The sequence below is a fragment of the Procambarus clarkii genome, chromosome 46 (genome assembly GCF_040958095.1).
Source record: "Procambarus clarkii isolate CNS0578487 chromosome 46, FALCON_Pclarkii_2.0, whole genome shotgun sequence".
NCBI lineage: Eukaryota > Metazoa > Arthropoda > Malacostraca > Decapoda > Cambaridae > Procambarus > Procambarus clarkii.
This window is the reverse complement of record NC_091195.1, coordinates 37,360,558-37,384,896: the sequence shown is the minus strand read 5'-3', so window position 1 is coordinate 37,384,896 and position 24,339 is coordinate 37,360,558. Positions and strand designations below refer to the sequence as shown.

At 50.3% G+C, this 24,339-nt stretch overlaps 1 protein-coding gene across 1 annotated transcript in view; it reads right to left on the bottom strand.

Moving 5' to 3' along the window:
- Window positions 1–235: 235 nt before the first annotated feature.
- LOC138350608 (uncharacterized) overlaps window positions 236–24,339 on the bottom strand; it is a 401,046-nt gene continuing 376,942 nt past the window's right edge. The window contains exons 2-3 of the mRNA XM_069301636.1: window positions 1,790–4,904; window positions 236–453 (exon numbers count right to left, since the gene is read on the bottom strand). Coding sequence (XP_069157737.1) covers window positions 236–453; window positions 1,790–4,433 — 2,862 coding nt within the window. The 5' untranslated portion in view covers window positions 4,434–4,904. The remainder of the gene's footprint in view (window positions 454–1,789; window positions 4,905–24,339) is intronic.

Below are 24,339 nucleotides of genomic sequence, written 5' to 3'. Positions count from 1 at the left end.
AAGCAAGACAATGTTGGGCTAAATATTGATCAGTGTTATCTTATAATCAATGCTTAATGAATATAAGCTTGCTTAATGAATATTCTTGGTCGCTAAACGGTGCTCAAAGTTACTCAAGAAGCCTTATAAGTTCTCTAATTCATGACTTTTAATGTAAAAATAAATATTTTTGAAACCACTGGAAGCACTGTGAATAAAACAACTGAGTTACAGATATTCACGTGTTAAAATGTCGCTAATACGTACTGGTGAGACGCGTGTCCCGGAAGTGCAGGAAACTGTACCCTTCTCCTGAGGGAGGACACAGCTGAGCCGCCAGGCGGCAGCACCAGTCTATGGCGGGGTCGTCATCAGTGAGGTCCCGCCTGATGGTCAGGTTGAGTATCCTTCCCTGGTGCGGCAGAATGTCCAGGGTGTCCGAGTCCACGTAGCCCGTGTCGTCCAGGGTAATGTCTGAAGATATACGCTGAGATACAGTCACGGTCGTTACTGGTATGTTCTAAGATATAACAAGAAGATATACTGAGCCATCCACTCACCTTACTGCTGGGTTTATTACCTGATGACAAGTCCGTATTTTGGACAGTATTAATAGCATCTAAACTATGTATTAATAGCTTTTAAAAGCCACGGTCAAGGTCATCTGTATCAATGGTCAAGGTCACAGTCAAGGTTATCTATCAATTGTCAAGGTCACAGTCAAGGTCATCTGTGTCATGGTCAAGGTCACAGTCATGGTCATCTTTATCAGTGGTGAAGGTCTCATTAGAAGGTCATATAAACTAAGTCAAGGTCACAGTGAAAGGTCATCTTTAACTGGAATTAGGTCACAGTGAAAAGTCATCTTAAACAGAAATTAGGTCACAGTGAAAGGTCATCTTGAACAGGAATTAGGTCACAGTGAAAGGTCATCTTGAACAGGAATTAGGTCACAGTGAAAGGTCATCCTGAACAGGAATTAGGTCACAGTGAAAAGTCATCTTGAACAGGAATTAGGTCACAGTGAAAGGTCATCTTGAACAGGAATTAGGTCACAGTGAAAGGTCATCCTGAACAGGAATTAGGTCACAGTGAAAAGTCATCTTGAACAGGAATTAGGTCACATTGAAAGGAGATCTGTACAACGAGTTAAAGTCAAAGTGGTAAGTCATCTGAACCAAAAGTATGGCGTCGCTAAATACTTCATGAAATTATTTATGCACAAGAATATATACAGCAGCGGAATGTTTCGAAAATTTATTATTCATGGAGTAGTCGCCCTTAATAAGTCTATATTTGTAATCAAAGTAGAAGGTTTGTCACCCTAAAGGTGACTATATTTGTAAACAATGTAAGGGGGTTGTCACCCTTAAGGTGACTATATTTGTAAACAATATAAGCTGTTTGTCGCTCTTAAGGTGACTATATTTGTAAACAATATCAGGTGTTTGTCACCCTTAAGGTGACTATATTTGTAAACAATATAAGATGTTTGTCGCTCTTAAGGTGACTATATTTGTAAACAATATCTGGTGTTTGTCGTCCAGAAGATGAATATATTTGTAAACAATATCAGGTGTTTGTCGTCCATAAGGTGACTATATTTGTAAACAATATAAGGTGTTTGTCTCCCTTAAGGTGATTATATTTGTAAACAATATAAGGAGTCTTTCGTCCATAAGGTTGTAAACATATATGTTAACAATGTAAATCTGAATTACTATATTAAACATGACGAATGAAGCCCTTTGCGTAATTTTGGTATTAATGAATAACCCTAAAAATTATGGTGGAAAATATTAATATTTACCAAGAGTCTGCAGGTGAGGAAGGTGAGGCAGGTGACGGATGAGGGCGGGCAGTTGCTGTGGTGTGAGGTGCAGGATGAGGGTCTTGAGGGTGTGAGGCAGGAGGGGTATGGCTGCCTCAGACAAGTCACCATGAAACTTCTCTAAGGTACACTTACTGCCGGGGGCTGTCAGCCTCTCCAAACATTGTTTTGGTATCTCAAAATATTTGCTGAATAATCTATATTCAAAATATTCAAGATCTAAGGATACGGTTACCTTCATTTTTGCCAGCACTGACAGTGTAGACAGACACTGCTTTAGATGGGGTGCATCCTTTATGACTAGGTAAATATTCTTAGGTGTCACCTTCTTAAGAACAAGCGGCAGGAAAACCCACGAGTCAACACTCCGTATTGCCCACCAGGGTTGTGTACGCAGCTTCTCACACACGGCTTGGATGACTTGCTCACTCTCGCGGGACTCTGCTACATGCTTCAACAGCTCGTCAGTCTCAGGTGTAACCATCTCGCACAGGTCAATTATGTGAGTAATGAACCTGTGCTCTACTCCCCGGGCACACAGCACCCCGGTAGTGCTGAGTAAAATGTTCTGCCATCTGGGGCGCTCCTTAAACTCTTGTTGCACGTCGCTAATATCAAACTTTGACCCTTTCAGGTGATCTCCCAAGGAGCGTTTTTCCTTACGTACAACATCCACCAAGAGGTCAATGATTAAAGACCTTACCCCTGACACACGGTGTGATGCTGGATCACTTCGGTCTTGCTCAGCCCTCAACAAGAGAGCGACCAGCCCCCTGCTGGCACAATACTCCTGGTACCTGGCGTGAAAATAGCCAAACACCCACACCACATTGAGGCCCCGACGGTAGCTGGTTCTTGCGAAATAGTTGGACAAGACCTCCTCCTGCGGCAGTCCCAGAGTGTCACACTTCTCCCTAATCTCCGCTTCCGTCTCCGGCCAAAGGTCGTATTCCTGCCTCTGGATCCCTCTTAAACTAATCTCTTCTAAGAACCTCAAAAACTTTTTCACATTTTCGTCACATTTTCCTTTGGGTTCGGTCACGTGTTTGGCTGTGAGTCTGGACACCAGTTTGTTGGTTATGAAGTCATGAATCTTCTCGTAGACTTGAGTGTTTGTGGTGAGGTTGTTAAATTCTTCTGGAGCCTCGACACACAGCAGCTCCAAAAAGGTCAAGGTGAGTGGAGTTTTGAGGTACTCACCCAGGAACTGACTCATCTGCTCCAGCCGCTGGGTAAACCTCCCTGTGATGTCACTCCGTTGGCTCTCTTCCTCCACCAGCACCTTGATGGTTCTCTTGGCGAACTCCACGCGACGTTCTGGAGTGATGCCCAAGACGAGGATGTTGCAGCGAGGTCTGGTGTGTGGGACGAGCTGTGACAGTTGTTGGTCCCACCCCGGCCGTGTGGTTATCACCAACCTCACATCCTTGCCAGGCAGGTGCAACAGCTCCTTCACCAGCCTTCCTGAATGGTCGTTGACCTCGTCGTAGCCGTCAATCAGGACTAATATATTTAAGCTCAAGATTATCTCCTTAAACAGCTGGAAATCAGTGTCAGAATCACGAAGTGTTTGAGGCAGCAACTGGCAGAGGAGATCATTGAAGGTATTAAGATGTGTGTCCCTGCACTGTACATAGAAAACGAGGTCCACAGTGCCCAGGTGACGTATGGCAGCAGGGTCCTCTACCCACTTCTCGAGGATGAGCTTGAGTAAAGTTGTCTTGCCCATACCACCTTCCCCCGTCAGGAGGACACACTGAGGGGCTCTTCCGTCCTCTCGTCTCATACTCAAGATGTCTTCATAGTTTATATCCTGACCCTTGGCAGCATGGGAGGGTCTTGCCCCTATGACGGGATTTTCAAGGAGTCGTAGTCGTGTAAAAGCACGACTTGGGTTGTAGTTAATGTTGAGGAGGAGCCAGGGTGCGGGAACAATCTGGTACAGCAGTTTATACCCTTCAGTTAGCTCCTGCTTGCTCATCTGTTTAACCTCTTCTGTGATGTGGCTTTTGAACACCTTAATATCCTGGTGGAGCTGAGCTAAATAATCCATCTCTGAGGGATCCAGCGGCTCTCTGATCTTTGCTCGCAGTCCATCAATATACTCTGTGGCATCTCTGCTCGCCTTGTCCACATCCTGGCGGTCTATCCTCCACTTGTTGCCGGCCTCAACCAACATCTTCGTCATTAAGTCTGTGAGATCCGTCAGCTTATTCTTCAGGTCTTGCTCCGTCATTCTCACATTATCATGGGCCAACGTGTTTCGGTGTTGCTTCAGGCTGTAAATGAGGTGTTCAAGTGATGGTCCCTGAGGCCCTGGAGTGGTCCACGCGGGGTCATTCATCTCAGCCAGACCACACACACGTTGCAGGAGTTTATACAACAGGGTGACGTCAGAAGTTGCCGCGTCGGAGGAAGCTTGTAGTTTATCCCTCTGGTGAGCATCGAAGTCATGCTTGTACTGAGCATTGGTGTACCCCAAGTCCTGCTTGAGGTAAGTCACTACTGGGAAGGTGCCCCGGTACGACCACATAAACACACTTGCTAGCGCGTCTCGTCCTGCCTTAGTCACAGCCAGTTCATACCGCAGTCTGTTAAAATCTACTGGCATTATGGAGAACATATTGGGCTTTATGGTTCACTCTTCACACTACGTTGGTCAAGTTTAACAACAGCAGTCAGAAGCCAACGGTAAGTTTCTTTTACTAAAACATTAACCATGTGGGTTCACAGTTGACAACATAATTTATTGACAAAAATTGTGTCAGGCTTTGTTACACTATTCATATATGAGCGAGATATTTAATTTAAATCTCCACACCTTAAACATTTCCTAAAAATTCTTCTCCACTTGTTTATATTACAATACACATTTAATCACATTCCAGACCAGACAATAACTTAGTCGTGACTTTATCCTTGTTGGATGTGAGCATTATTGCTTCCCAGTTTTATTGGTTATTTTATTTAATTTTGTTTTCAGGTCCTTGATTATTAATAAATAATACGAAGTTATTTATGTCTTAGTTTTTCTATTATTAAAGACTTTCTACGATTTCCATCTGTATTTAAAACTTCGTCGGGTTTTCGCCACCTGGAAATACAAAACATACAAAATTTACTTTATCAACACAAGTTGTATTTGTTAAATAGTTAAATAAATAAATTTTGTGACTGAAAACTAATAATAAATTTATTTTTGGGTTATTCCTCATCTTTCCCGTTTTGTTTTATAACATAAAACTTGTCTATATTTTAATATAAGTCAAGTAATCAATGTCGTGTTGACTTTTGGGTTATGGTGCGTGAACACGGCTTATTTTCTCATATGGAAACTGTATTATGCAGAGATTGTTCGCTTCTGGAGCCGTATTAGCCAATTATGTACAAAATTGACATCTGTGTCTTTGACAATACCATGAAGCCAACAGTATGGTGTTGATACTTTATTATATATTTTCTTAGTCGAATATACAGAATATCTAACAGAAGTGCAGCACATAACGGTTCAGACAATCTTTCCTGGAATTCAGAATTAAGTATAACCAACAATTTCACTCCTGGACACTGCTGACACCTTCCAAGATCACAAACTTATACCCACAATTTACCATAAACCAATAGTTTTGGAATGGGAATTATTTCACAAAAAATAATTCTGAATAAAACTAATAAATATTTTCATATCCAACCTTCATTTAGATTTTATTTTGAAGAAACTCTAGAGCCAGAAACCACAATCACAGGTCACGAACCCGATTAAAACTATCCCAACAACACATTTAAGAGAGACTGTCTGTTTGTCTGTGTATCCAATGTTGGCGGCCAGATGCTTGGCGCCAGCCGCACCCAACCTTGCAGGGGAAATGGTCTGAGGTACGGGACGGACATAGGCTGGTCGGGGGTTGGCCTAAGTTAAATACTCCAAGAAACCACGTACGATTTCTATTGGGTAAATTGCGAAATATTTGGTGTGCTCCACCTAGAGTTTTCAGTGGAAAGTAATTTCTTGACAGAAGAGGTGACGAGGGGAATGAGGGTAGGAACCAACTGGGGGACCAATGGGAGTGGGATGATGGGGGAGAAAATGGAAAGAGGTAAGAAACCGGGTTAACCGGGAAAAGGTAAGGGTTAACGCTGACGAGCCGGAGGAGGGCAGGTAGGGTGAACCTAGCGAGGTGTGGGAGGGCAGGTAGGGTGAACACTGGCCAGGTGTGGGAGGGAAGGTAGGGTGAACACTGGCCAGGTGTGGGAGGGCAGGTAGGTTGAACACTGGCGAGGTGTGGGAGGGCAGGTAGGGTGAACACTGGCGAGGTGTGGGAGGGCAGGTAGGGTGAACACTGGCCAGGTGTGGGAGGGCAGGTAGGGTGAACACTGGCGAGGCGTGGGAGGGCAGGTAGGGTGAACACTGGCCAGGTGTGGGAGGGCAGGTAGGGTGAACACTGGCCAGGTGTGGGAGGGCAGGTAGGGTGAACACTGGCTAGGTGTGGGAGGGCAGGTAGGGTGAACACTGGCCAGGTGTGGGAGGGCAGGTAGGGTGGACACTGGCGAGGTGTGGGAGGGCAGGTAGGGTGAACAGTGGCCAGGTGTGGGAGGGCAGGTAGGGTGAACACTGGCCAGGTGTGGGAGGGAAGGTAGGGTGAACACTGGCCAGGTGTGGGAGGGCAGGTAGGGTGAACACTGGCGAGGTGTGGGAGGGCAGGTAGGGTGAACACTGGCCAGGTGTGGGAGGGCAGGTAGGGTGAACACTGGCGAGGTGTGGGAGGGCAGATAGGGTGAACACTGGCCAGGTGTGGGAGGGCAGGTAGGGTGAACACTGGCGAGGTGTGGGAGGGCAGATAGGGTGAACACTGGCGAGGTGTGGGAGGGCAGGTAGGGTGAACACTGGCCAGGTGTGGGAGGGCAGGTAGGGTGAACACTGGCCAGGTGTGGGAGGGCAGGTAGGGTGGACACTGGCCAGGTGTGGGAGGGCAGGTAGGGTGAACACTGGCGAGGTGTGGGAGGGCAGGTAGGGTGAACACTGGCGAGGTGTGGGAGGGCAGGTAGGATGAACACTGGCCAGGTGTGGGAGGGCAGGTAGGGTGAACACTGGCCAGGTGTGGGAGGGCAGGTAGGGTGAACACTGGCGAGGTGTGGGAGGGCAGGTAGGGTGAACACTGGCGAGGTGTGGGAGGGCAGGTAGGATGAACACTGGCCAGGTGTGGGAGGGCAGGTAGGGTGAACACTGGCGAGGTGTGGGAGGGCAGGTAGGGTGAACACTGGCCAGGTGTGGGAGGGCAGGTAGGGTGGACACTGGCGAGGTGTGGGAGGGCAGGTAGGGTGAACACTGGCGAGGTGTGGGAGGGCAGGTAGGGTGAACACTGGCCAGGTTTGGGAGGGCAGGTAGGGTGAACACTGGCGAGGTGTGGGAGGGCAGATAGGGTGAACACTGGCCAGGTGTGGGAGGGCAGGTAGGGTGAACACTGGCGAGGTGTGGGAGGGCAGGTAGGGTGAACACTGGCCAGGTGTGGGAGGGCAGGTAGGGTGAACACTGGCCAGGTGTGGGAGGGCAGGTAGGGTGAACACTGGCCAGGTGTGGGAGGGCAGATAGGGTGAACACAGGCCAGGTGAGGGAGGGCAGGTAGGGTGAACCTGGCCATGTGTGGGAGGGCAGGTAGGGTGAACACTGGCGAGGTGTGGGAGGGCAGGTAGGGTGAACACTGGCCAGGTGTAGGAGGGCAGGTAGGGTGAACACTGGCGAGGTGTGGGAGGGCAGATAGGGTGAACACTGGCCAGGTGTGGGAGGGCAGGTAGGGTGAACACTGGCCAGGTGTGGGAGGGCAGGTAGGGTGAACACTGGCCAGGTGTGTGAGGACAGGTAGGGTGAACCTGGCCATGTGTGGGAGGGCAGGTAGGGTGAACACTGGCGAGGTGTGGGAGGGCAGGTAGGGTGAACACTGGCCAGGTGTGGGAGGGCAGGTAGGGTGAACACTGGCCAGGTGTGGGAGGGCAGGTAGGGTGAACACTGGCCAGGTGTGGGAGGGCAGGTAGGGTGGACACTGGCCAGGTATGGGATAGCAGGTAGGGTGAACACTGGCCAGGTGTGGGAGGACAGGTAGGGTGAACCTGGCCATGTGTGGGAGGGCAGGTAGGGTGAACACTGGCCAGGTGTGGGAGGGCAGGTAGGGTGAACACTGGCCAGGTGTGGGAGGGCAGGTTGGGTGAACCTGGCCATGTGTGGGAGGGCAGGTAGGGTGAACACTGGCCAGGTGTGGGAGGGCAGGTAGGGTGAACACTGGCCAGGTGTGGGAGGGCAGGTAGGGTGAACACTGGCCAGGTGTGGGAGGGCAGGTAGGGTGAACACTGGCCAGGTGTGGGAGGGCAGGTTGGGTAAACCTGGCCAGGTGTGGGAGGGCAGGTAGGGTGAACACTGGCCAGGTGTGGGAGGGCAGGTTGGGTGAACCTGGCCATGTGTGGGAGGGCAGGTAGGGTGAACACTGGCCAGGTGTGGGAGGGCAGGTAGGGTGAACACTGGCCAGGTGTGGGAGGGCAGGTAGGGTGAACACTGGCCAGGTGTGGGAGGGCAGGTAGGGTGAACACTGGCCAGGTGTGGGAGGGCAGGTAGGGTGAACACTGGCCAGGTGTGGGAGGGCAGGTAGTGTGAACACTGGCCAGGTGTGGGAGGGCAGGTAGGGTGAACACTGGCGAGGTGTGGGAGGGCAGGTAGTGTGAACACTGGCCAGGTGTGGGAGGGCAGGTAGGGTGAACACTGGCGAGGTGTGGGAGGGCAAGTAGGGTGAACACTGGCCAGGTGTGGGAGGGCAGGTAGGGTGAACACTGGCCAGGTGTGGGAGGGCAGGTAGGGTGAACACTGGCGAGGTGTGGGAGGGCAGGTAGGGTGAACACTGGCGAGGTGTGGGAGGGCAGGTAGAGTGAACACTGGCCAGGTGTGGGAGGGCAGGTAGGGTGAACACTGGCGAGGTGTGGGAGGGCAGGTAGAGTGAACACTGGCCAGGTGTGGGAGGGCAGGTAGGGTGAACACTGGCCAGGTGTGGGAGGGCAGGTAGGGTGAACACTGGCGAGGTGTATGAGGGCAGGTAGGGTGAACACTGGCCAGGTGTGGGAGGGCAGGTAGGGTGAACACTGGCGAGGTGTGGGAGGGCAGGTAGAGTGAACACTGGCCAGGTGTGGGAGGGCAGGTAGGGTGAACACTGGCCAGGTGTGGGAGGGCAGGTAGGGTGAACACTGGCGAGGTGTATGAGGGCAGGTAGGGTGAACACTGGCCAGGTGTGGGAGGGCAGGTAGGGTGAACACTGGCGAGGTGTGGGAGGGCAGGTAGAGTGAACACTGGCCAGGTGTGGGAGGGCAGGTAGGGTGGACACTGGCCAGGTTTGGGAGGGCAGGTAGAGTGAACACTGGCCAGGTGTGGGAGGGCAGGTAGGGTGAACACTGGCCAGGTGTGGGAGGGCAGGTAGGGTGAACACTGGCGAGGTGTGGGAGGGCAGGTAGGGTGAACACTGGCCAGGTGTGGGAGGGCAGGTAGGGTGAACACTGGCGAGGTGTGGGAGGGCAGGTAGGGTGAACACTGGCCAGGTGTGGGAGGGCAGGTAGTGTGAACACTGGCCAGGTGTGGGAGGGCAGGTAGGGTGAACACTGGCGAGGTGTATGAGGGCAGGTAGGGTGAACACTGGCCAGGTGTGGGAGGGCAGGTAGGGTGAACACTGGCGAGGTGTGGGAGGGCAGGTAGAGTGAACACTGGCCAGGTGTGGGAGGGCAGGTAGGGTGAACACTGGCCAGGTGTGGGAGGGCAGGTAGAGTGAACACTGGCCAGGTGTGGGAGGGCAGGTAGGGTGAACACTGGCGAGGTGTGGGAGGGCAGGTAGGGTGAACACTGGCCAGGTGTGGGAGGGCAGGTAGGGTGAACACTGGCGAGGTGTGGGAGGGCAGGTAGGGTGAACACTGGCCAGGTTTGGGAGGGCAGGTAGGGTGAACACTGGCCAGGTGTGGGAGGGCAGGTAGGGTGGACACTGGCCAGGTGTGGGAGGGCAGGTAGGGTGAACCTGGCGAGGTGTGGGAGGGCAGGTAGGGTGAACCTGGCCAGGTGTGGGAGGGCAGGTAGGGTGAACACTGGCCAGGTTTGGGAGGGCAGGTAGGGTGAACACTGGCCAGGTGTGGGAGGGCAGGTAGGGTGAACACTGGCGAGGTGTGGGAGGGCAGGTAGGGTGAACACTGGCCAGGTGTGGGAGGGCAGGTAGGGTGAACACTGGCGAGGTGTGGGAGGGCAGGTAGGGTGAACACTGGCCAGGTTTGGGAGGGCAGGTAGGGTGAACACTGGCCAGGTGTGGGAGGGCAGGTAGGGTGGACACTGGCCAAGTGTGGGAGGGCAGGTAGGGTGAACCTGGCGAGGTGTGGGAGGGCAGGTAGGGTGAACACTGGCCAGGTGTGGGAGGGCAGGTAGTGTGAACACTGGCCAGGTGTGGGAGGGCAGGTAGGGTGAACACTGGCGAGGTGTATGAGATCAGGTAGGGTGAACACTGGCCAGGTGTGGGAGGGCAGGTAGGGTGAACACTGGCGAGGTGTGGGAGGGCAGGTAGAGTGAACACTGGCCAGGTGTGGGAGGGCAGGTAGGGTGAACACTGGCCAGGTGTGGGAGGGCAGGTAGAGTGAACACTGGCCAGGTGTGGGAGGGCAGGTAGGGTGAACACTGGCGAGGTGTGGGAGGGCAGGTAGGGTGAACACTGGCCAGGTGTGGGAGGGCAGGTAGGGTGAACACTGGCGAGGTGTGGGAGGGCAGGTAGGGTGAACACTGGCCAGGTTTGGGAGGGCAGGTAGGGTGAACACTGGCCAGGTGTGGGAGGGCAGGTAGGGTGGACACTGGCCAGGTGTGGGAGGGCAGGTAGGGTGAACCTGGCGAGGTGTGGGAGGGCAGGTAGGGTGAACCTGGCCAGGTGTGGGAGGGCAGGTAGGGTGAACACTGGCCAGGTTTGGGAGGGCAGGTAGGGTGAACACTGGCCAGGTGTGGGAGGGCAGGTAGGGTGAACACTGGCGTTGCACCACTACACTTTGTGCAGATACAACCTGATTTATTTCCAGCTTTGGTTTTTAGTGAGTGTATGATGGACACAACATCTGACGGGCTGACTGGTGAGAGGAGAAGAGAGTTTGGATAGCTGCCTGAGAGATATGTGTTGATATGTGTCTGAGTCTGTGGGATTTTACTGGCAAGGTTAGCACCAACCGATGAAAAGAAGCTATTAAATTCATTCGCCATTTCTAAATCAGATGACGGTGTAAGGCCATCCTTAGAGAGTGTTATCTGGTTGTGGGAGTGTTGTTTAGTTCCCAGGATGTTAGAGATGGTTTTCCATGTGCTTTTCATGTTGCCTTTTGCTTCTTTGAATCTAGTCTCATAATATAAAAGTTTAGCTTTTCTTATGATACTAGTAAGCACTGATGAGTACCTCTTAACTACTTCCTTTGTAACTAGCCCAAACCTAAATTTCTTTTCATATTCATGTTTATTGTTGATTGATTTGATTATGCCACTTGTGAGCCACGGGATATTTTTTCTTTTATCAGTTACTTGTTTGGTAAGGAGTGGACAGTGAGTGTTGTAGAGGCTTAGAGTTTTGGAGAGAAAGAGGTTAGTTAATGAGTTTATATCCTGTGTATTATTAAATTCAGATTCCCAGTTAATATTGTGAAGTGCATTAGAAAGATTGCCTAAAGCTGATTCACTGTGTAGCCTGAATGAGAGTTTCTTGCTTTCTGGCGGTGCTGTGTCCATGTTTGCTATGAGGAAGGTAGGATAGTGGTCAGTTGTTCTGTCATAGATTACCCCAGATGTAAGGGGAGCTGTTATATTAGTCCATAAGTGACCCAGAGTAGTGGCAGATGTTTGAGTGACTCAGGTGGGCTTGGGGATTAGCATACAGGAGTGCATGCTGTTACGGAAATAGTCAACTTGAGGGTTGTTTTGAAGACCCAGGTCAATGTTGAAATCACCTCCCAGAATGATGTAAATTTTGTTGAGATTGTTATTTATGATAAGATTCTCTACGTTATCTGAGAATGAAGCTATGTTGGTATTAGGAAATCTATAGATGGCACCGATAGTCAGGGAGGATTTAAGGGATTTACTGGAGAACTTGGCAAAGGTATATTCACAATAGTCGTCTCAATCACTGATGACACTATTGCAGATGAAGGTATCTTTGTAATATATTGCTGTGCCACCTCCTTTTTTATTAGGCCTGCTGTTATGAATGGCTTTATAACCAGCTAAATTGTAGAGTTGGGTATAGTCTTTACTTAGCCAAGTTTCTGTTAAAATGATGAATGATAAATTAGTACCTAGTGCTGTGAGTAGTGCATTTATATCAACAAAATGTTTACCAAGTGACCTAACATTTTGTAAGAAACATGTAAGAACATGAACATGTAAGAAACATGTAAGAACATGAACATGTAAGAAACATGTAAGAACATGAACATGTAAGAAACATGTAAGAACATGAACATGTAAGAAACATGTAAGAACATGAACATGTAAGAAACATGTAAGAAAATGAACATGTAAGAACAAAATGCATGAACATTTTGTAAAACATGTAAGACTATGCAATGAATTGAACTTGCAGAGAACATGAAAGAGAATGTGTAAACAGTTGTACAGAGAATATGCTGTGAACATAGTGGAAACACAAAAATACGGTAAGATTATTGGTAATTGCTAAATTTAAAATTCTTGCAAGGGCAGAGTTGAGAATGGATCTGGGGGAGGGAAGGTTTAGATAGATTTGTGCAAGGGGTGAGATGCGCGGAGAAGGGGGTGAGAGGGAGAGGTGATGTGGGGGGGGAGGTGAGGGGGATGGGGGAAGATATAGAAGGAAGGCGGGAGGGAGAGAAGTAAGTAATTATCAAAAGGAAGGCACCAAGCCGGGAAGGCTGTGTAGCACCATCAAATGTGCGGGATAATCAGAGGGCGCTAAATATCACCAAGCATGCCAATACGAGAACAAAAACGCATAAGGCGAACGATATCAAAAGTATCCGAGTCACCAAGAATACTATCAAGAGACAAGCGACCACGGGGGACGGTCGGAAAACAAGACACACGCTCGTCCCGGAAGTCAAGACATTCAACAAGGATATGCACGATTGTAAGAGGGACAATGCAATTGGAACAATAAGGAGCAGGGCGGCGCTCCATCAAGTCACCATGAGTTAAGCGAGTATGGCCAATACGCAACCTCGCCAGGGCCGTTTCCCATCGCCAGTTACGATGGTAGGAGGACGGCCACGAGGACACACAACTTTTAAGAGAACGTAGTTTGTTACCCTTAACAGACGACCAACAATCCTGCCAACGGGTAAGGACGGAGGAATGTATAACCGGGTAAAAGTCGGAATAAGGAACCCCTTTACAAGAGATGGGACAAGAGTGGACAGCTTCCCTGGTGGCAGCATCCGCACGCTCATTTAAAGAGACACCAATATGGTTGGGAACCCAACAAAACTCAACCGACTTAAATTTACTGTGAACAAGAAACAGCCAATGCTGGATCTCGACAACCACTGGATGAACCGGATTAAAGGACCCAAGAGCCATGAGGGCACTACGAGAGTCAACAACAACTACAAAGGAAGATTGACAACGAGAGAGCAGGAGACGAAGAGCATAGAGAATAGCATAACGCTCCCTGTGAAGATGTTAGTCTCCGGAGGTAAGCGACACATATAAGTGTGATCAGGAAAAACAACAGAGTAGCGAACACCGTCCGCAGACTTAGACCCATCGGTAAAGACGGAAACGGAGTGGGAGTGAGAAGAAAAGTGCTCAAGGAAAAGGCGTTTTAGAACCGTAGGAGGGTTAAAAGCTTTAGGGATGTGGGTCAAGGAAGTACAAAACTGCGGAAGGGGGACACTCCACGGGGGCAAAGAAGGAAGAACACTAGGAGAAATATTAGAAATACGAATGGAAAGAGAATCCTGTAAGCGAGATAACCGGACAGAAAGAGGGAGAGGAAGTGGTGAAGAGGAACAGGAACTGCAGGAGGGGTAAAGGTTAAAGCACGACAGAGGCGAGAGGAAGGATGTTGCAACGACCGCGCAAGATAGCGAAGGCAGTAGCGATCACGGCGGTCCTGGAGAGATAGGAAGCCAGTGTCAACATACAAGCGGAGAACGGGAGTCAAACGAAAGACACCAGAACTGAGGCGCAACCCAGTATGGTGCAAAGCATCAAGACGGCGAAGGATAGAAGGAGAAGCAGACGAGTAAGCAGGGCAATCATAATCGAGCTTAGACAGGACGAGAGAGGAATGTAAAGCAAGGAGAGTGCGCCTATCCGCTCCCCAAGAAGTATGGGACTATACCTGAAGGAGGGTGAGGGCCTTAGAACACTCAACATGGAGGTAAGAGATATGGGGCGACCAAGACAAACGAGTGTCAAAGAATAACCCCAAAAGCTTTGTGGGATCTTTGTACTCAAGGGGATGACCATAAAGTGACAAAGAGGGACGAAGAATGACCCGTTTCCGAGTAAAGGTCATGGGACAAGTCTTAGAAGTAGAGAACTTGAAGCCATGATCGGTGGCCCAAGACGACACGGCATCAATCGCAAGTTGAAGCCGGCGCTGAAGGAGAGGCGAATCATCACCCTGACAGCAAAGGTTAAGATCATCGACATAGAAAGAGGAGAAGACACCTGAAGGAAGTGAGGAAAGAAGACCATTGAGGGCAACCAGAAAAAGAGTAGTGCTCAGAACACTACCCTGGGGTACACCTTCGTATTGCTGAAAAGAAGCAGAGAGAGCGGTACCAAGGCGCACCCGAAAGGAACGACGAGAGAGGAAGCTGCAGGGAAAGAGAGGGAGATGACCACGAAGGCCAAAAGAATGAAGCTGGGATAGAATATGATATCGCCAAGTGGTGTCGTAAGTCTTTTCCAGGTCAAAAAGAACGGCAACAACGGACGTCCTCGCAGCAAAAGCAGTACGAATATAGACCTCCAAGTTCACCAGGACATCTGTCGTGCTGCGGCACTAGCGGAAACCAAATTGAGAAGAGGAGAGGAGGTGATGGTGTTCCAGAAAACACATCAGACGAACGTTAACCATACGTTCAAAGAGTTTGCAGGCACAACGTGTGAGGGGCAATAAGGTGAAAGTCCTTAGGGGATGTTCCCAGAGACCCTGGTTTGCGAACAGGGAGGACAACGGCATCGAGCCGCCAGTCCTCAGGGACTGACGACGACTCCCAGATCCGATTATACAGACTCAGTAAATACTGAGATGTGCACAGAGGGAGATGGCAAAGCATCTCAATGAATGCCATCGGAGCCCGCCGCTGTAGAACCGCAGAGGGCCAGGGCAGAACGAAGTTCAGAGAGAAGGGATCATTATAGGGAAGTCGAAGACGAGTGCAGAAATCTAAAAGACGAGATTGAAGGATAGATTTACGAAGAAGGAAAGATTGGGGAAGATGAAGACCAGAGCTAACAGAAGAAAAGGGAACCCAGTTCGGTAGCGACCTGCAACGGGTCCGCCACAAGAGTACCACGGAGGTGAAGGACCGGTGAAACATCAGGAACGAACTTACCCGCTATCTTGCGGATACGCTTCCAGATCTGTGGCAGAGGAGGTTTCGGACGTAATGGTGGAGACATAAGATGCCCAACATTCACGTTTAGCCATACGGATGGCCTTACGGGCCACCGCACTTGCTTTCCAAAAGAAAAGAAAAAAATTGGCCGTCTACCGACAGCGGTGTCTCTTCCAGGCTGCATGCTTACAGTGGACAGCCCGAGCAGAGTCTGCATTTCACCAGGGCACGCCCTGCCGTGGACCCTGAGAGGAAGAGCGAGGAATAGACCAGAGGGCAGCTTCGAAGACAGTGTCATGAAAAAAGAGGAGAGAGCGAGGGAGAGGCAGAAGGGAGAGGTCAGAGAGATCAGCACTGAGGGTAAATAGGTTCCAGTCCGCTTTAGCAAACTGCCACCTAGGGAAGGAGAGGGGAGGGTGAAAAGAAAAAAAAGGAACAAGGATGGGGAAATGGTCACTGCCATGGAGGTCATCAAGAACCTGCCACGTGAAATCCAAGTAAAGAGAAGACGAGCAAAGAGAAAGATCAAGACAGGAAAGGGTACGAGTCCGAGAGTTCAAATGCGCGGGTTCACGAGAATTCAGAAGAGACAGGGAAGAAAAGAGGATAAACGGCTCAAAAAGGCGACCTCGGGTGTTCGTCAGAACATCACCCCAAAGGGAATGACGACAATTGAAATCACCCAGCAGAAGCACAGGCTCCGGCAAGGAGTCCAGTATGTGTTTCAGATCAGGAAGAGAAAGCGGGACACTCGGAGGGAGATAAATGGAACAAACAGTGTACCATTTCCCCACAAAGTTACGGGCAGCAGAACAGTGGGGAGACGAAGGAAAAAGTAAGGGGACAAAGGGAAAATCAGAGCGAATCAAGAGAGCAGAATAGTTAGGAGCCCAAGCAACAGCTGGGGGGGGGGGGAGAGAAAGGAATAGCCACGAAAGCGACCAGGACGAGCACCAAGCATCGGCTCCTGGAGATAGACACAAAGGGGCGAAAACCGCGAAATCAGAAGTTGGAGTTCAAGGAAATTGGCGTAATAATCTCGAACGTTCCATTGAAGAATAGACATCGACGAGAAGAGAAAGGACAACAACAGAGAACAAGGAAGAAACAAAGGCGAAAGAGCAACATAGCACGTTAAAGAAGATCAGGGTCAGCAAAGTCAGGGTTAGGGGACATGGGTAAACTGAGCAAAGACAGAGGGAAGGAAGCGGGAGAACAGACCAGAGGCGGACGGGCGGGGTCCGGAGGAAGAGGAGGAGACAACCGAGAGGAGCAGTCAAGGACAGCAGCAGGAAGAGGGGGAGGAGAAAGAGGGAAGCGCACTTCAGCAAGGGCAGCAACCGAGAGGGAAGCGGGGGTCAAAGAAACCTCCATAGCAGGAACAGGGGGCGCAACCACCGAAATGGGAAGGGAAGGAGTGATAGAATCAGAAGTAGGGGCCGAGGAAGAAAGCGAAGCCTTCTTACCTGCCGGGGAGGAGGAAGGAGAAGAGCCAGGCTTACACTTCTGACTTAAAGAGACAGGTGTCCCAGCAACTACGTACTGGACAACGGATTCCAGCGTCTCAACAGGAGAAGCTGAACGAGAGCACACACGACGGCCATTAGGAGAGCGATGGACATCAGCCCGCACTGACTGGTGGCAGGGAGAGTCAATAGACGGAGGAGAAGGATGGGAAGGAGGATCGGAGGGAGACGAGGAAGAAAACACAGGAGACATGACAGACCGGGCAGAAAGAAGGGGAACCCCAGACAGAGGACCCGGAGGGGGACCCTTCGGGACAGAACTCAAAGGAACAGAGGAGGGGGCAGTGGGCGCATCAGGGCCCAAGGCCCGGAAGCGGTTGTAAGTCTGAGGAAGGTGGGAAGGACGAGGAGAGGAAGAGCGCAACACGTGAGCATAAGAGACGTTAGCATAAGGCGGGAGCAGGCAAACCTGGCACCTCGCCTCAGGAAAAGACAAACGCTCCCGGTGCTTCAAGTTGAGGACGGCTGCCTCAAGCTTGTAATGGACACACGCACGGGAGAAGGTAGGATGGGCCTCACTGCAGTTGAGGCAACGAGCTTGGGGAGAAGCGCACTCCGACTTAGAGTGACTTTCGCCACCACACAAAGGACAGAGAGAGACAGTCCCAGAGCAGCGGAGGGCACCATGCCCAAACCTCCAGCACTTGTTACAGAGCCGAGGAAAAGGAATGTACTCCTGAACAGATCACCTGGCACCAGCAAGAATGACAGAGGGTGGAAGGGTCCTACCATCAAAGGTAGGACCTTCACAACCCGAAGGGGTTGACAGCGATGACCACGAGGGGGACGAGTAAACGAGTCTACCTGTAGGACAGAATGGCCTTGGACCTCAAGGATATGCCGAATATCATCGTGATAGTCCTGCAGATTCCGAACACCGGTCGCAATATGGGGCGGGAGGAGAATAGTGCCAACACTGGCATTCAACACTGGCCTTTTGTGCCTCTAGGCGGCCTTTTTATGGGCCTCTTGGCGTCCCCTTTATGCGCCTCTAGGCGGCCACTTTATGTGCTCTAGGCGACCCTTTTATGTGCCTCTAGGCTGCCCCTTTATGAGCCTCTAGGTGGCCCCTTTATGTGCCTCTAAGCAGCCTCTTCATGTGCCTCTAGGCTGCCCCTTTATGTGCCTCTAGGGTGCTCCTTTATGTGCCTCTAGGCGGCCCTTTATGTGCCTCTAGGCGGCTTCTTTATGTGCCTCTAGGCTGCAGCTTTATGTGCCTCTAGGCTGCCCCTTTATGTGCCTCTAGGCTGCTCCTTTATGTGCCTCTTGGCGGCCCCTTTATGTACCTCTAGGGTGCTCCTTTATGTGCCTCTAGGCGGCCCTTTATGTGCCTCTAGGCGGCTTCTTTATGTGTCTCTAGGCTGCAGCTTTATGTGCCTCTAGGCTGCCCCTTTATGTGCCTCTAGGCTGCTCCTTTATGTGCCTCTAGGCGGCCCTTTCATGTGCCTCTAGGCAGCCCCTTTATGTGCCTCTAGGCGGCCCTTTATGTGCCTCTAGGCAGCCCCTTTATGTGCCTCTAGGCGGCTTCTTTATGTGCCTCTAGGCGGCCCTTTATGTGCCTCTAGGCAGCCCCTTTATGTACCTCTAGGCGGCTTCTTTATGTGCCTCTAGGCGGCTTCTTTATGTGCCTCTAGGCGGCCCTTTCATGTGCCTCTAGGCAGCCCCTTTATGTGCCTCTAGGCGGCCCTTTATGTGCCTCTAGGCAGCCCCTTTATGTGCCTCTAGGCAGCCCCTTTATGTGACTCTAGGCGGCCCCTTTATGTACATCTAGGCGGTCTCTTTCGGTGCTTCTAGGTGGCCCCTTTATGTGCCTCTAGGCGGCCCCTTTATGTACATCTAGGCGACCCCTTTATGTACCTCTAGGCGGTCTTATTATGAACCTCTAGGTGGCCCCTTTATGTGCCTCTAGGTGGCCTCTTTATGTGCTTCTTGGGGGCCTCTTTATGTGCCTCTAGGCGGCCCCTTTATGTACCTCTAGGTGGCCCCTTTATGTGCCTCTAGGTGGCCCCTTTATGTGCCTTTAGGCGGCCCTTTATGTGCCTCTTGGCGGCCTTTTATGTGCCTCTAGGCTGCCCATTTATGGACCTCTAGGCGGCCTCTTTTTGGACCTCTAGGCGGCCCTTTTATGGACTTCTTAGCGGCCTCTTTATGTGCCTCTAGGCTGCCTCTTTATGTGCCTCTAGGCGGCCCTTTATGTGCCTCTAGGTGGCCTCTTTGTGTGCCTCTAGGCGGCCTCTTTATGTGCCTCTAGGTGGCCTCTTTGTGTACCTCTAGGTGGCCTCTTTATGTGCCTCTAGGCTGCCTCTTTATATGCCTCTTGGTGCCCCTTTATGTGCCTCTAGGTGGCCTCTTTGTGTGCCTCTAGGTGGCCTCTTTATGTGCCTCTTGGCGGCCTCTTTATGTGCCTCTAGGCGGCCCCTTTATGTGCCTCTTGGCGGCCTCTTTATTTGCCTCTAGGTGGCCTCTTTATGTGCCTCATGGCGGCCTCTTTATGTGCCTCTTGGCGGCCTTTTTTTGGGCCTCTAGGCGGCCCCTTTATGTGCCTCTTGGCGGCCTCTTTATTTGCCTCTAGGTGGCCTCTTTATGTGCCTCATGGCGGCCTCTTTATGTGCCTCTTGGTGTCCCCTTTATGTGCCTCTAGGCGGCCCCTTTATGTGCCTCTTGGCGGCCTTTTATGTGCCTCTAGGCTGCCCTTTTATGGATCTCTAGGCGGCCTCTTTTTGGACCTCTTGGCGGCCCTTTTATGGACTTCTTAGCGGCCTCTTTATGTGCCTCTAGGTGCCCCCTTATGTGCCTCTTGTGCCCCTTTATGTGCCTCTAGGTGCCCCTTTATGTGCCTCTTGTGCCCCTTTATGTGCCTCTAGGTGGCCTCTTTATGCGCCTTTGGGTGGCCATTTTATGTGCCTCTAGGCGGCCATTTTATGTGCCTCTAGTCGGCCATTTTATATGATGAGCCTCTACGCGGCCCGCCATCATTGCTCCTATAAGAGACTCTCAGGGGACGGAAGTTTACTTGTAGTAAACTCCATGTAAGTTGTTAACATTATACTGTGAATATTGTCCACAAGAGAGCGGAGGGGGAGAGGGCGATCTACACAGAAGCTCAGATGGGAACCCTTGCGAGAAAATAAATAAATAATTCAAAGCCTAATTAATATGATATAGCAAAGTTCGTGGTAGTGGGGTAGCTTTGGTACTCTTTAAAGTTGTACTCCCTACATATATGCCATTCCCTGTTGGGCACATACCTAGCAGGAATTACTATTAGAAATTAGGTGAGGCTAGCTCCCTGAGTAGGGTCTTCTAGCTCGCATAGACAGAGAAGCAGACATTATTTCTTATTGATACAGATTTATCATTTCTTGTTCTATTTTGTGTTGATATAGTTAACAACTTATTATTACTACCTTCGATATAACTTTTCATCCTTTTGACAACATCAATAATATCAACTATACTTTTCGAAGAATGTGTAAACATAGCTTCCTTAATCTCTCTTAATAAGGGAGATTTCTAATTCCTGAGATCAACTTTGTCATTCTTCTCTTTATGGGTTCAAGTTAAATTATGTCCAGTATATTGTATGTTGACCAAACTGAACTGCATAATCTAAATAGGTCCTTACAAGAGCAAGATAAAGGCAGAGAATAACATTACTAAATGCTACACCGTATATTTCTGTGTGAGAAAATGAGCACCATTACTCTACCTAAACCAGAAGCCAACACCACAATGATCACAGGAGTTAGGTCAAAATATTGACAAGTTTTAAGTTATAAAATATAACAAAATGCAGGAGGCAGACTTTGGAATTTTATTTGTTTTAGTGATCTCAAAAATGTATTTCTGACCCAATGCTTAACACTAACATCTTGTTTTAATTAGGGGCCGCCTAGAGGCACATATAGAGGTCGTCTAGTGGTACATAAAGGGGCCGCTTAAAGGCACATAAAATGGCCGCCTAGAGGCACATAAAGAGGCCGTCAAGAGGTACATAAAGGGGCCGCCTCGAGGTACATAAAAAGGCCACCTAGAAGCACATAAAGGGGCAGCCTAGAGGCACATAAAGGGGCCGCCTAGAGGCACATAAAGGGGCCGCCTAGAGGCACATAAAGGGCCGCCTAGAGGCACATAAAAGGGCCTCCAAGAGGTACATAAAGGGGCCGCCTAGAGGTACATAAATGGCCGCCTAGAGGCACATAAAGAGGCCGTCAAGAGGTACATAAAGGGGCCGCCTCGAGGTACATAAAAAGGCCACCTAGAAGCACATAAAGGGGCAGCCTAGAGGCACATAAAGGGGCCGCCTAGAGGCACATAAAGGGGCCGCCTAGAGGCACATAAAGGGCCGCCTAGAGGCACATAAAAGGGCCTCTAAGAGGTACATAAAGGGGCCGCCTAGAGGTACATAAAGGGCCGCCTAGAGGTACATAAAGGGGCCGTCTAGAGGCACATAAAGGGGTCGCCTAGAGGTACATAAGGAGGCCACCTAGTGGCACCTGATGAGGCCGCCTACAGGTGCATAAAAAGGGCCGCAGAGAGCCACATAGAGGTGCATAAAGAGGCTGCCTAGAGCAACATAAATGGGCCGCATAGAGGCGCATATAGGAACCGCATAGAGGCATATAAAGGGGATGACTAGAGACACATAAAGGGGCCGATTAAAGGCGCACAAGGAAACCGCCTAGAGGTGCATAAAGGGCCGCCTAGAGGCACACAAAGGGGCAGAATTGAGGCACATAAAGGGGCCACTTAGAGGCACATATACGGGATGACTAGAGGCACATAAAGGGTCCGCCTAGAGGCACATAATGGGCCGCCTAGAGGCACATAAAGGGCCGCCTAGAGGCACATAAAGGGCCGCCTAGAGGCACATAAAGGGCCGCCTAGAGGCACATAAAGGGCCGCCTAGAGACACATAAAGGGCCGCCTAGAGGCACATAAGGGGCCGCCTAGAGGCACATAAGGGGCCGCCTAGAGGCATGTGAGGAGATGGTTCACCAGCTCACTTACAATAGTGCTCTTATGCCTGTGGGAGCCAGTACACTTGTTAAGTGCACTTGTTAAGTGGGCGGACTTAAGTTTTGTACCAGCAACCGAAACATCTAGTGTTTGGGCTCATGTGAGAGCCCCAGTCATCAGCAGTCCATAAATGTTACCCTGGCCGGGGTGGCATGTCTGTGGACAGTGCTAGAGCTGATAGCATCATCTCATTGTATGGCATGGAGCCAGACAACTTTGCGCGCGAACGGCTAGGCCGCAGGCGTGGGGTGAAACATGTGGGGTCCCACGCTCGCCGGCCACTCGAGTGGTTGTCATGGAAACCAGCCGCCATCTTAGAAACATCTTGAGCCGCCATGTTGGTCGGCCATCTTGGAGCTGCCTTAGGGGCTATGCTACACCGTCGCTGATTGGATGAGAGGGGTAGGCCGCTGTATGCCTTCCTCTCATTGGTTATTTCGAGAAGGACGCGGGGATAGCCGTTGTGAGCCTGATTCTGAACTCAGCCGCCACCTTGTCAAGACGTTCCTGTACTCAATTCGGCCAAATTGATGTATAGGGCGTCGTGGTGGCTGGACTACAACTGCTGATGCTTCCTGCTTCACCTACGACATCGGTCGTCACAGAATCCGGCCGAAGTCGTCGCTTGGAGGGGTTTAAGACATTATTGTATGCAGGGGGTAGAGGTACAGTGATCTGGGATCGTGGGGGAATGTGCATACGAGCAGCAACAGACTCGTAGATCCCATACCAGTGATGATTAGACTTGCTAGTGCTCTGTAGCAGTCGATGGGAACGGGGAAATTCGTGTCAGTGTCAAGGCAATTTCCCAATGTTGGTGTGAGATGCTATCGTTGGGCGTGTCACCTGGGTATGAACGCTTCACTTCACCGGGGAGTCGAGGGTGCGAACTCAGCCGTGTTGAGTGGGAGGGGTTCTAGTGTGCGCCAAATTTCCGTATAAGTACTACGGTCAGGAACTACCGCCGCCTACGCCACCCGGGACGAGCCAGCCACCTATAGCGGGGTGCCTGATGTATGGGAATGGTGTGTAAAGCCGGCAGTGTGAATGAGTAAGTACCTAGGTGTGTATTTCGGTGATTAGTAGTCTCTAAAGCTTGAATTCGAGGTCAAGTGTTCCGTCACATTGTCACGCAGCACCTGTTCAGGTGGAGTGAATTGTGGGCGAGGAGATTAATCACCTGTGTTGTCATCTTGTCAGTCCAGAGGGACTTAAGTCTGGTGTACACAGACGTACAGTGTGTGTGTGTGTGTGTGTGTGGGTACACACGGGGAACAGGATACATAGTTTAGCCAAGGACGGAGAGGATGTCCATGTAATAAATTCTTTTATTTCATTGTGGTAATCATTTTTGATCGTCCGTGGGACGGAGTGATATCATTTCCATGTGTGGTCTTGCAGGTGTGGAATTCCAACACTGAGCGCTCAGGTATGTGTAACGCCAGTGATTCTAGGCAATGATTATTGTGGAGTGTACCACAGTGTGGCTTAAATTTCTTGTATTGTTCCCAGGGCCGTGACAAGTGTGATTTATATAAATATATATATTGTGGTTGCAGTATTAATTAACGTAATTTTGGTGAGGTTTGGTGAGTGACGAGGCCGTCTAGAGAGACCGCCCCCGCTCTGTCGAGTAACGTAACTCTCGAGTGTTTATCGGCATGCGTGACCGATAAATCACTCACCCATGTGATTTAAGGAGTGTGAGATTCTCCTTAGTGTTCCCAATAACGTTTGATAGCTGTAGGCTACATGTGTCAGCGGTAATTATATATATATATAATCGTAGTGTCACGGTGCCCAGTGTTATTGTGTTATTTACTGTGTGGTGATTGCAATATATTGACCTATGTTCTAGGGGTCATTTGCAGCAGTAAGTAAGTGTGTGCAGTATCCTAATATTTGGAAATTGGAGTACTTGCCGTGTGTGTTATTGCAAAGGGGGTTGTTATTTGATGGTGATTGTTGCTAGTGTTGAGCAATCACCGGATGTGATTGCAGTCCAGTAAAACCATTGTGGGGCAGTGTTCTAGAGGGTTCATGTCCTGTATGTTATTTTGCTAGATTCTGCAGTATTGTCATTGCAACTGGATTGTAACGTAAATCACTGTGATTTGTTAGTGTGATTTGTCATTGTCGTGGGTGAACTCGGCTGTAGACGAGTACTTGGATACAAATATATTCTCCTGGTTATCTGGTAGGACATCGAAGTCCAGTATTCAGTGAGGTGATTGCGAGGCAATTAATATAACGTAACCAAGGGAACGCCCATTGCTTCAAGAGAATTTGTTCTTTGACAATTTGAGTAACGTAGAATGCGTTTGGGTTAATTTACTTTCCTGCAAGCAGCTACGGTAGTCTCGAGGAGCCTAGCCATCAGCCAGATAAGAATTAGAGTAT